The sequence below is a fragment of the Melanaphis sacchari genome, unplaced genomic scaffold (genome assembly GCF_002803265.2).
Source record: "Melanaphis sacchari strain LSU unplaced genomic scaffold, SCAv2.0 Contig61_pilon_pilon, whole genome shotgun sequence".
NCBI classification, from domain to species: Eukaryota; Metazoa; Arthropoda; class Insecta; order Hemiptera; family Aphididae; genus Melanaphis; species Melanaphis sacchari.
In genome coordinates, this window is record NW_020271437.1 from 54,319 (window position 1) to 69,221 (window position 14,903).

At 25.9% G+C, this 14,903-nt stretch overlaps 1 protein-coding gene across 1 annotated transcript in view; it reads right to left on the reverse strand.

The window, feature by feature from the left end:
• LOC112600192 (receptor-type tyrosine-protein phosphatase kappa) overlaps window positions 1-14,903 on the reverse strand; it is a 138,685-nt gene that overhangs the window by 47,209 nt on the left and 76,573 nt on the right. The window contains 1 exon segment of the mRNA XM_025347362.1: window positions 3,693-3,780. Coding sequence (XP_025203147.1) covers window positions 3,693-3,780 — 88 coding nt within the window.

Below are 14,903 nucleotides of genomic sequence, written 5' to 3' on the forward strand. Positions count from 1 at the left end.
TGCTGGCGAAACGACACCCCACCTCAAATTTCGAATTCAAACCAAAGACTATCGTTTGTGCTACGTTTGTGCTGGATCGTGCCCGGTTTCATCGTTTGTACTACAACCTTTCAGGATTTATAAGGAGGGTTTTTGTGGGGTGCTGGCGAAACGACTGCACCCCACCTCAAAACCTAAATTTAAATTATGCCATTCGTTTGTGCTACGTTTGTGTGCTGGATTGTGCGCGGGGTTTCATCGTTTGTGCTACAACCCTTCAGGATTTATGAAGTTTTGTGAGGTCATAACACTTTAATTCAAATTTGGAACTCAAATGACCATTTTATGTTGACACACTATATTAACAGTATTAATCCAAATCAGTCGTTGGTTTGACATTGTTGATTATTTGTACTCTTTTCCATCGTTATTGCTTTACTCGTTATTCGTAAAAAGTTTTAATCTTTTATAAGTAGGTGCTCACAAATCTAAAATAGTGACAGCTAGAGTTTTGTCGCGGAAACTGTTGTTGTTAATAGGTAAATGTTCTATATAGTCTGATTATTTCTCGTAGTTTTAGGTTCAAATTTAACTTTACTCTAAGTTTGATTTTATAATATTTACGTAAATCGTAATTATTGTGGAACATCTACTACGATAATCAATAATAATAATATAATTAACGACTCCATCACCAGAAATTTTGAATTTAAATATATACTGAAATAAATTCAAATTGTAAAATACTTATCGCAAATGAATAGCATAGTTAAAATTTTGAATTTAAATATATACTGAAATAAATTCCAAAGTGTAAAAACCTTATATAGACAGATAGCATAATTTAAATTTTGAAATTTCTGGTGGTGGAATCGTTAATTATATTAATTATTACTGATTATCGTAGTAGATGTTCCAATAATTACACGATTACTTGTAACCTTTTAACTATGTAAGTCATATATTTTTCAATTTTCATCAAAGGACCACATTAACAAAAATTACAGTATAATAGTATATAACAATTTTATTTACTATAACATTTATCGTTTTGCATTGAAATATGAGTAAAAAGATACAAATACCACTAGAAAAATTTTAAATTTGTAAATTATACGATTTCATGCTTGCAGTTAATTAGTTAATTTTCGATAATATCAGCTAGCTTGAAACTATTTGTTAACTCGTATTACGGCGTGTAAGCATTTATAACTAAGGCTTGAGGTGTATTTTCTGTACTTCCCAATAGAAAGTAATGCCAACACATACATATATACTTGCAAACGTCACTATAAGTTTTGTGCAATTGTCTGATTCGGAAATGCAGACATACATAGAACAACTATAAAATTGAAGCAAGCGAATTACGTCTAAAAATTGTTTAAAACTGTTATTTTGTGAAGTTCAAGACCTCCACTTGTAAATTAACACTATATAGTATAAACGTAAGTGATAACAGTTAGACTAGTTTTGTTATAAACTAAAAAGATTAGTGTACTAAAAGTGCCTGAAAATATTATTGAACAAATTAACGCATTAATTGTAAATTGCTTCACCGGCTGCGGGTTACCAATCGCTGATTTACGTAAATATTATGTAAAAATCGACTTCTAGGTAAAGTTAAATTTGAACCTAAACTACGAGAAATCAAAAGACGTATAGAACATTTACCTATTAACAACAAACGGTTTCCGACAAAATAGGGGCTGCTCATTTTAGGATTTCCAGAGCACCTACTTAAAAGATTAAAAACTTTTACGAATAACGAGTAAGCAATAACGATGGAAAAATTACAAATAATCCTGTAATGTCAAAACCAACGAGACGGTTGGATTAATAATTGTTAATGGTAGTGTGTCAACATAAAATGGCTCATTGGGTTAGTTCAAATTACAATTTGGGAATGCCGACCTCTAAAATCATATAAATCTGAAGGGTTGTAGCACAAACGATGAAACTCGGGCACAATCCAGCACAAACATGCCCTGTAACAAACAACATAATTCATTTGAAAATTCTGGTGGGGTGCGATCGTTCATAGCACCCCACTAAAAACCCTTATAAATCCTGAGGTTGTAGCACAAACGATGAAACTCGTACAATCCAACACAAACGTAACAAACGAAAGCCATGGTTTCAATCCGAAAATTTGAAAGTGGGGTGCCGCCAGGAAATGCATCTTATCATTTTTAATTATCTAGTGATTTATGAAAATACTAAGATTCAAAAACACTTAAAATTGTAATAGAATCAACAATGATTATCAGCAAAACATCGTTGATTGCTCTACATTATTATTCATTACCTGTTACATGGAATCACAAAATGAATGTTTATCATATCACTTTCATAAAAACAATAATTTATAGACATATTGCAACAGATCTCCAATCAACTATGATCCTGACACAAACATAATATATAATAATAGATCACTCGATCGATGAAAATTTAAAATATATACAATAATCATTTATAAACATATTCATAGCTCATAACAATCAAGTTTAAAAAGTAATTAAAAACAGTACATATGTTATATTTAAATCACAAAGCCTTTCTATATGTACCTAAAAATAAGGTATATCCATTATCCAAGTGGATTGTCTGTTGTATTTGTTTAGTACTAATTTTGGTCATTAAACACAGTATATCACCCACCTTTGTGCTCTGTTTAGCAGCTGTACGCCTTATATGCGTAACTATATAATTATACTGCTGATATCATTACGTTTCAATTTTACCATCATTGGCTGCACGCCTATACCACCATTGTTTTAACGCCCACAACCGCTTTATTTTATTTAAAACTACCCAACGCTTCCCAACCTTCAAAGCACGCATAATTTTACGATATAACAACGTATGCTGGTAGTAATAATATTATGCTAAAACACTACATGGTCAGTAAATATTGACGTGAATATAAACAACTCACCGTTATACACACACTTACTGATGAGATAATGTAAAATGGGGTGGAAGAAAGTCAACGTCAGCAAGATACAATATTGTATGTACGGTCTCTGAATTATAGGTGGTATGTACTATGTCGTGTTGTATAGGTAAAGGTACCATACATACTAGCGATACCACATACGTCAAGTGAATAGACGAACCTACCGTATAGTGGACCAGTAGGACGGAAAATGTAACAGAAAATTTTCTGGATCGGGTTTCGACTATTCGAGCAACGGCGAACAGACATAAAATGACATCAATACTTTATAATCATATTAGAGCGCAATTTAAATTTAGTTGCATTTCCTGGCGGCACCCCGCAGCTACCCCCAAAAGAAATCCCTTATAACTCCTGAAGGGTTGCAGCACAAACGATGAAATTCGAGCACAATCCAGCACAAACGTAGCACAAACGAAAGCCCTTGGTTTGAATCCGAAATTCGGAGGTGGGGGTGCCAGGGAAATGCATCTGATAATATATTGAATCATAAAAAATATGCATACAAATATTTGACTTGTAACGCGTGTGTCAAAATTAAACATTTGAAGAATTTTCAATTTAAAAACGGACTGAAATTCATTTAATAGATTTAATTTATTGAGTTAAATTATTATTGTGTAGTGATTATCAATATCTCCAAGTATATATCAATAAATAATGTTGTTGTTATATTATGTACATTTAATGATGTACCAAGGGGAAAAATTTAATTTAAATATTTATTAATGATAATTAATTAGTGTATACTCACAAGCGATGCACTTGGGATTTTGATTTTTTTCTTTGTTGTTTGGCTTAGTAGCATGACGACAAGAATGAGTTTCCACTTTGACTGCAGCCTAGAAATAAAATTTAAATAAAAATTATTAGTTTATTATTATTATTATTATTTATAAACGATAATTGATATTCCTTTTGATACTGAAGTGTATTCGACAAAAAAATTAACTATAGTTTTAAATTATTATTTAAATGTTTAACATTTAATTTTAATTTTTTTTTTCATTGCTTACTATAATAATCAAATATGTTAAAATAATTTTGCTTACAATGTAACACAAAAAATTGTAACTCAAGATTTTAACCTAACCTAGTGTTTATACTTAAAAGAATATCAATACAATATATTTCCCCAGATTCATGCCCAATATAGATAAAAACTCATTCATGTAAAATCTTTTTTTTTATGATTTTTTTAGTAGTCTTAAATTTAAATCATTAATAGTGTAATATTTTTTAGGGTTTTACGTATAGGTTTTATATTTTATTATTATTTGACTTAAAATATACTTTATTGAAATAAAAATAAAAGTGGATTTGAATGGATATTAAATAGTTTTGAGGCAATATTTTTTTTAAATAAATATTTGTCATTAGAATTTGGAGCTATTATGTTGGAATTATTCTTTGGATTTTTTCTTATTCTATTAAAGTTGTTTTAATACTTTTAAATATAATATTTTTATTCAATAAATCAAATTCTAAACAATTACTCATTTTTTAAAATATATTATTAAAGAGAAAAATAATAAACATCGAAATAAGATTGAAAAAAAATAAATGTAAATAATTTAATAAACAGCAAGCTTTACGCGTAAAACAATAAATGCATTCACATTTTATGGAATTTACCTACACAATTTATTTATTTTTATTCTATTTTAATATTCATCGCTTTAAACTAAATTGCTTTTAAAATTACAATTAAGTAAAATTGCATTTTACTTTTTAATATATGTAAATTCAATATAAATCATTTTAATTTTAATTAAAATTAGAATTTTTAGGATGTAAATTTTTCCAACTTTTTAAACTCTATATAAAATCTGCTCAATTTCTAATAAAAATAGCAATGATTTTATTAAAACTTTGCTAATATAGACTTCTGTGAAAGATCTCGATCGTTAGACTTTAAAAAGTATGTTATTAAATAGATTTAGTTTTAATATATTACACTATTTTTTAGTAATAATTATAATTTTTTTTTTTTTTATATAACAATGAAATAAAAAAAATATTTATCAAGTTAAATATTTCTGTTAAATCAACTCAAAAATCGTATCTTATGTTTGAGGTGAGAGTTAATAATTTTATAACATTTGACTGATATAAATAATGCATGTTAATATATAATTATTTTGTACTTAATACTAATATTAATCAATATTAATTATTAATGTTAATAATTGCTGTTTGTTTTTATACTACGAACAAGTCGATCTACATTTTGAACGCTTTACAAATCAAGTTTAATATAAGCAATACACTATAAATATAATTTATATTTTATATAATATAAATAGCCGTAGATACCCTAAAATACTATTTTTATTATACACAATTCTGGCATGGTCTCTATTAGTGCTCATGGTTATATCATTGTATTAATATCTAATAATTAAAGTTTGATAATCAAAATGTCTGAAAAAAAACGTTTAAAGAAAAAAAGGATTCAATGTCGAGTTTGATTTTGAATTATTCTGAAAAACTGAAGTTCGATACATTCTTAATAAATTTGTATGAACAGTGGCGGAATAAATTATTTTTACTCTGTTAAATTATCGGATATTTACATATAGATAGTGTTACAAATAACTGACTAAATCACAAATAGAAATGATTTACAGTTGGAGTATTATGTATGTATTTATAGTAACTATATAGACTATAAAAAGCGAGTGTGTTTGGGCTATAAATAAAAATTGTAAAATATATTAAATATGTTTTTCATTTAATTCTTCTCAATACAAAAAATACTAGAAAACAGCAGAAAGTAATAATGAACAATAATTCAAAAAAAAAAAAAATAATAAATAATAATAATGTTTATTAAATCAAAGATCATAAGTTATTGTATATTATAGTTTGTTTATTATGGGTTTTAGTTGCTACTGTTACATTCTATTGTATGTCTATTAGGATACAACTAACTGGAGAAATATATTTAAATGAAAAATATACGGATTGGCGAGTATGAAAGACGATTTATATGTCACATGAAAGGAAAATAGGGATAACTAACGATATAGATGTGGGGCCATTTTTATTAAGGCTTAATGAAGTACTTGTTGACTTGTAAAAAGTTTCATTGACTTTTACTTTGTATGTTTATGTATTTGTTGTGTTGCTTTCAATCCTTATCTCGTGAGTTACGTTTTATTTTTTAAATATAATATTCAATGTTTGTATGTTTATATATTATTATTATTGTATTTGTTTGATATTCGCAGAAACTCTACAGTGACTTCTTAAACATCAACTAATACGAAATATTATTATAATCCATCAATAATTTTTCGAGTTATATAACTGCGTTTAATCTTATTTTAAAATAATGTATATCACTATTATTTATAATATCCAACATGTATTTTTTTGAATCTACTAAGAGATATTGCAATAGTAATACTATTCATTTATTTACCTACTATTATATAGGTAAATCGTTAAATTATAATAGAAAATAGTATTTACCAACAACAAATAAATAAAAAGTTGTATCAATAATATGATATAGTGTACTTGGTTTCAGATATTGAGTATAGTTGGTAACCATAATATTATAATACATTAATATATTATGATAATTTTTGTGAAGGAGAAAAAAAATAGTTAAAATAAGTTTTATTATATGTATTTTCACTTAAAACGCGAAAAAACGACCCACAAGGTATATAAATTGTTGGGTTTTTAATTTGGCTGATTTTCTATTATACATGTACACTTTATAAAAGCTACCGATAGTATGCGATTCCAAACGCGTCCTTGAAAAATCGATTTTGGAGAAAAATATAATGTAATAGTGAACTAAGGGGAAAATCGCTTTGCTTTGTAGCAGCAATAAACGTTTTCGTTTTGCCCTCAGGAAGAGTTAGGTTCATTAAACTATTCGATAGAGAGGCCTTCGAGTGGTGATTATCATTGAATTTTCTCTCATTCTCTTTCTCACTTTATATATCTATATATATAATTTTATTGCTGGAGAATTTTCTAATGTCCCCAAGCACCTGTAACTGGACTAAAGATTATTACATTTTGGAAAATTGTTCGAGACTATTTTGTTTCTAAACTAAGTATCTCGTATATATAGGATCCTATTAATATCTCTTCTTGGTGTTTTCAAAGTTAACATTGCCATGAAAGTTGTCTTTTTTCGTTGTATAAGTACTTTGACAAAGTAACAGTGATTTTATTTTTTCAACTACTTTTGGATACTAATGGTACCATTATTTTAAGCGATATCGTTTTACGACATAACTGAGAAAAAAAACTTAAATTTACTCAAAATCGCTAAAAACTTAAGGCATATACGCCTTTCTTTTAGTCCTTTGATAATGCAAACTAAACTAAATCTTTAGCTTACTAAACTTAACTCCAATGGCTGTGATGGATTATTGGGATTTTGAAACTGTAAAAGAATCGTAATGACTAGATTAAGTATTTAAATTATGCTTGAATCGATTAAGACATTTTAAGTAAGATTTTTAAATATTTTTATCATATAATAATATTAAGATTTGTTTATATACGAATACTATATTAATTGAAAATATTACTAATAACAAAAAAAAAAAAAAAAGTTTGTTTATATAATACTACAAATTACAATAGATAATTTGTTAAGTAATTATTTATTGAAATATGTCAGTCGATTTAAATCTATACTTTAAATAATTATAAAAATATTCATAATTTAAATAAAAATAAAATATTTTAATAATAAAAATAATTTATTTTTCCTAAATTTTAGGAAACTAGAATAAATCAAATATTGTATAATAGAAGCATGTATATAATACATTTCATATAAACTTTTTACTAATTCTCAAACATATATTTAATATTTTCTACTACGCTTTCTTTTACTATTACAAGATAGTTATATATGTTATATACATTTCATGACACCAAAGTTTTTTTTATTTTTAAAGTTGTTCGGTGCTGGAAATGGAATTTGTTTAAAGTTATTTTTTATTTCAACAGTATAAGATGAGTTTTAGATTTCTAGTAAAATGATAAAGTTATTGTATTGGTGATGGTGTGTAATTTCTTGTGTGAACATTAAAAAAAAAAAAAATAATGCCAAGATTTATTTTATATTCGTCTAACACATAAGTAGTTAAAAGAAAAAAATGTATTCCTTCAGGTTTCAGGTTGTAATTATGAAAAAATAAAAGCAAGAAGTATTTTTAAAATATAATACACAGTATATAGTTTAATCTTTTACGATAATTTTAAAGAAAATATTTTCAAAGACTATAATCATATTAGATACATAATCTTTAATCATAAATATTTACTTATCCAAAAAAAAATGCTTTATTCAGTATGAGATTTATTTAACTGATCGATTTTACCTGTTAAGTTTGTAGAGAGAGCGGATTTCTATGCCATTGCGTATTATTTTCCTTTTCGTATTTTCGGATTTTTGTTAGTTATCTTTACAAATCATTATAGTTTGAAGTTACTGATGATTTTTTTTTTTTTGCATATTTTTACTAATTTAATGGTTATTTTACAATACATTTTCGCATATTTTTACGAAATTCAAAATGTTTTGTATATTGAAGCAAAATTTAAAAATGTATAAAATAATTATTTGTTGAGAAGAAAAATCAAAAATAAATTTTGTAGGAATTACAAAGCTATTTAAATGAAGATAAGTAAACTAATCGATTACGATCTAAACTTGTATAATATATATTATCTTAATCGTTCTAGTTATGTTAGTCAGTTAATAACATACCACTGCGATTAACACACCATTTAGTGCGTTTAGTTTAACTTGTTAATCGTAAATCTTAAATATACCAAAAAAAATAAGTTTAATTAAATTTGAGAATATATTTTCTCAGCGAACAAATAAGACACTGAAGATTTTATTACTAATAAAAAAATAATATTTTGTAACAATTATGGAAAATCTATCGTTTCTGAGAGAAAATCTCAGATAGATCAACACATAAAGACAGGTAGTTATTTTTGTATAATCTTAATTTATTTAATTGTTTTGTATTTGTTGGTTTTATTATTTTTACTATTTAAGTTATCCATATGTCTGCATTTACAAAGAAGTTAGTAAAATAATAATTGTTTATAACTAGTTATAGTTCAAGTTATATTAATATAATTTTTTTTTAAGATATATGGTTTTCTATGACCTATGGTATTTTCTAATATACCTTACGAAAAATGAAAAACCTATAGTTCTGTAATTTGTTAAATAAATCCTTAAATATACAACCCTTGATAAAAACATATTTTAAAAGAACTATTTAAATAGATAATATCAAAAAACAATGAATGAAATGAAAAAAAAAATTGGACAAAATGTAATTCATATTGTTTTTGACGAGACCATCTATATACATGGGGATTGTATATTGAAAATTTACTTGTAGAAATTATGAATAAAGACTTTTCTGGAAACCTTATCTCCCAGCATCCAAACAATTGAACAAAACAAACATTGAAACCATTATCCGATTTACCAATGACTTCTTGAAATTATTATGGAATGATGTGGAAATAGAATGCAGTGTAATATTTTTAAAGACAGATGCAGCGTTTATATGATAAAAGTAAGGAAGCCTGTAAAGATATTTTATACTAACATAATTCATGTAACGTATACCGTTTATGCTTGTAATCGATTTGCAGTAAGGAAGTTATTTCCAAAAGTTAAGACTTAAATTAATAATGGAAAGAAAATATTTTTAAAAACGCTAAGTCTAATCTCTATTTTTAAAGAGGAAATGAGCGATTTATCTTCACCACCTGTTCCAGTTTTTATTAGGCGAGGGACATGGATTCTAGCATCGTTATATTACGCAGATAATTTCAACAAATATAAAAAAGTTATGGAGAGACTGGCAAAGGATGACGCGCTAAGTGTTAAAAAAATTCTAGATATAATTTAAGATGTTAATGCTGTCAATAAATTAACATTTATATTCACTTGTTTGCAATGTTTATGATAGAAATAAAGAAACTAGAAACTCAAAATATGACATTATATATTGACATAAAAGTATTTCAATAATTGATGGAATAAAAAAAAAAATTCAAGCTATTTCTAAATTGAAGGGAATAAAATTTCAAACAAAATTACGTGGTCTTTACAATAAAAATAAAGGTCTCATAATTATACGACAAATTAATGCAGTATTATTAGGCAAAAACATTTAACTTGATAATATTTATTAAGACCCATCCATACTGAATTGCTTCAAATATTCAAATATGCCCCAACAACTTCGGCTGACGTCGAACGATCGTTTTTAGTATTTAAAATATGTTGACAGATAAACGTCACAGCTTCAATGAAGAAAAACTGGAAATGCATATGATTATTAATTTAAATAATAAATAAAGTATGAAATATATATTAATCTATAAAACATTTTTTACAATAACTAAATATAAGTACTAATATTTATTATTGAATATTATATTTCTATATATATTGTAATTATTTTTGATGTAAATAATTGAAATTTTATTGCATATTTTTACAATTTTTAGTGCATAGGAATCTGCGCTCTATTTATTACTAACAAGTTTTAAACGTCATACCTTGAAATTATGTTTTGGAAGGTATTGATTGATTTAATGTATTAATGTAAAAGGTATTGTAGTATGTGCAATATTTATATTGTCAGAGTTTAACATATTGAACACACATTGTATTATTAAGAAATACAAATAACATTACATAACAACAGTTTTGATAGGTGTCAAGCCGTTATCTAATTGTTATTTTAATTTATATCATAGACTTATCATGACTAGTTTTCACTTTTTATCAAACACAAATAAAAAAAATAATATTTTAGCATGTCATATTAGTGTTAAAAAAAAAATATATATATATATATATAACTATTATGATTTTAGTGTGACATCATATTAAGATTACGATATTCGGCGATTATATGGATCACTGTCCGACATCCGTCCTTGGATAGTTATTTTGACTGCTGCTGACGAGTTGCTGCCACCGTTCGCATCGACTGCCTATCACCGGAATCGATAAGTTTTATATTATTACTTGAATTATTATTATTTACGTACGATTTTTAAGTACTATTGAGAGAAATTCTTGATAGTCACAGTATATTTGTGTATGTATACCTAATATCACATTATAGTCAATTATTATACGTACATTTATTATTATTATTTTATAAATAATTGATTTCTGTGTGAATATATAATCTTTGAATTTTTTAACCATTGTACAATACGAGTTATCGAGCCAACTGCCAGCTAAGAGCTCGACAGCGCATACAGCATATAATATACAAACATATTATTTTGAGTATTCGTCGTCTTAATTATATGATTATACATTTTTCTTAAATATAATAAAGTATTAAGATAGTCAACCGATCTTGATAAGATGTTGTTTTTTTTTTAGTGAACGTTGATTTTGATAATAATTGGACTTTGACTTTTGAAAATAAATTATTTTTAGTCACTTGTTGTCAATAGTTGTTTTTGATGAATGGAAATTTCAAAATTAGATCAAAAAAAATATTAAGTGTAGCTTTTGATTTTCATCTTTAAGCAAAAAATAAAATAAATATTATATATATAAAAAAAAAAAAAAAACTTTTAATAATTGTAAATTCATTTTTGCACAACTGTACAACCTAATTAAAATAGAAATCATCATTTTGGTACCCGAAATAATACGACACAGTGAAAATATAAAAAAATATTTATTTTGACCGGTTACCATACACTATCGTATGATTGTGAGTTATCGATTATATTTTTATATATTCAACCGAGTTGTCGTTGGCTATGCTGTGGCACTGACTAAAATGACGTGCTAACAGCGGGAAAATATGTTATGTATTACACTTCCAGGCAAAATTCCAGTTAAATCGGATTAAACATAAATATTTATAATGTATCGTAAGCGTGATTTCAATCAACTTGATACTCGTCACTAATTCAAATGTTTATGTAGTTAGTGCGCGGTCTTTAGAACCCTACACCACTCAGCAGTGCGAACTCGGTGTTAACACCCTCTTACGCCTTCGCCTTCATCGTGTCGTTTGATAAATCGAATTACACTGTACAATCCACCTATCCACCTACTCATTCACCTGCCCGCTCAATTACCTATCTACCTACCTACCTAAATATTCAACAACATTAGTCTATATCTGTGTGGGAGCGTACCCCGTATGATACGCCTACAATGCGCTTTGAACCTGCATCGTGGGTTTGTCCCACAAACGGTTATGAACGATATTTACTTCACCATATTCACACTAACGCACTTTACACGATAGATATGACGTGTATGTTACAACAAGTGTAGATGAAAGTGGTTTACTTGCGAATTCCGCTTCACGTCTGTGTACCCCATAGCCTAACCCAACCAGCTATCACCTATGGTTTTGAAAATTGTTCAAACATTTAGCGAATTGCTTGTGCGAATTTATTCGTCAATTAACAAAATATATGTCCAAAGTCGCAAACGTAGTTTTCTTTTAATAAATATATCAAAATATATTAAAGGTATTATTTTTAGACTTTAATGGAAGCAATACATGTTTTATAGTTATATAATTGATGCGTGTTTTAAATATATATATATATATATATATATTTATGACTGTCGTCATCTATTGGAGAACTAAAAATCTTCGATTTTAAGGATAGTTTTTAGTAAAAAGTTGAATCGAGCTGAAACTTTGAGAAGTTAAAAATGTCTAGTTATTTTCTATAAGATACGGAAAAATTAATAATAAATATAGTAAAAAAGAAATTTTTACGTCAGTTTTCGAAAAATATATTTTGTTTTTGTACTGCAGTTATGATTATAGGTAATTGAAATTTTTAATCAATATTTATATCTATTATTTCTAAAAATATTTTGAATATTTAGGATTTATTAAATTATGGACACCTGAATTTTTGACTTTTTTAGTTGTTTTCTTTGTTATTTTGTTGTAATTAAATATATATATATATATATAAGGCAGAAACTTAAAATATTTTATTACCGCGTAAGTAACCAAGTTCATTTTTTCTGTGTAAAATTATTTTTTTAAATATTTATTTTAAGTTTATACTGTTTATAGAAATTTTAAATTTTTAAAATATTTTATTTTTTGATATATATCGATAATAAATAATCTTAGAAATATATTACACAATTTCTCACAAGGTATTTTCATATCAATTTAAAAATATAAAAAATATGTAGACACATTTTCTTATAAGCGATTGAACATTTAAAATTTTGACCATGAACCTATAAACAGTTCGTATTGGCTAATGGAGTATTAACTTATAAGTTTATAATATTAATAATACATTATGTATACAATATAATAGTAATTAATATAAAACGAGCGATATTTTTGAATAAAATTAGTTCAGCTTACTATATTTGTTATAGAAAAATGAATTATTAATAAATTTAAAAATAACAATTAAACCACCGTCTTTGGTTAGAAATATGTTTTTCGATGAACGATTAATCATTAAATCCGAATTTAACACATCCGTTACAATGATTTATTCAATGATGTGAACATTAATAATAAACTATAAAGTAGAAAAAAATTCCTATTATTTTATTTTTTTTTGTGTGTGTATATGATTTACATTTTGTAGCCACAAAAAAAACAGAACAGATAAAATTTCAATTGGTTATTTTTAATAAGTACATTCCAATAATTATCAATTTACAATTACGCGGCGTGTTGTATAGGCAATTTAGCTACAGTACCGTCAGAGGTTATTTTATTCGAAATCTTGTATTATTGTTTATTAATCTGTAACATTTTGTTGTTGTTTACTTGACCATTAATTGCAGAGTTATATTTAAAATTTAAAAACCTTATCCTCATATAACCAATTTTCACCGTTCCGTAGTACATTGTTCCAATCCAGTATCATCTCCCAAAATATGGGAAACAATTTGTAAGCTTTTTGTTCTAAACAACTTCATTTATACTGCATTGTTAAAACGTAGTAGGAAATACCGATTATTATAAAATGTTAACACTGTTGACCGATTATGTCGACATGTATGTTAATTTAATTTTTCAAATTATTTTCGCGCGTTACGCATTTTCAATTATAATATAAACAATACATTTAACATCCATGGATTCGATTTCACCATCGCTATTATATACCATTTTTGAACACAATGTACATACCTCTTACTTATATATTGTTCTGAATTAAAACCACACGCAGTCAGAGTACAGCAAATATTAAAAATGTATATTATACCTAATTGTATAGCCAATTAATAATTAATGCTGATTGATTGTGTTCGAAGATATGTCAACAATATGCCTAATTTGGCATGAAAAATATAAATATCGTCAATACATGCAGATTTTGTTGTAATTAAACTATCACAGTATTGATTGATTATTAAAAAAGGAAAGTGTGTATGTATTGTATCAAGAATAAATATTTGTGATTAACAGCAAAAATGCAAATATTATTCAAAATTATATATATATACATTTAATAAAATCGATACTATTATTTTATTTTTTTTTTCAATTAGGTTGTTATTGCTTATACTCGTATTTTGGATTGAGACTAATGAATTTTATGTATATATTATAAATATTTATAAAAGTATACAATATATACATTAAAAAAATAGTGGTCATAAAAAAAAGTTCGAATTCAGATTTAAGTGATTATTTTGTAGTTAAAGCATTCTTAAAAATATTAAAGAGTTTATTATTTATAGTTTTATAAATTTAATTCAATTATTTTTGTTTTGATAAATAAAAAAATGTTTTGTGTGATGCGAATTTGAGCTTATATTTACGTACCTATATGAATATGTCAATAGACACGTTTTTAAAATTATATAATTATCACTAAGATAGTTTTACCATAAAGTAAATGATAGTTTTCTTCTTATTGCGTAATTTTAATTAAAATACTAAACAAAATAACGGAGAAC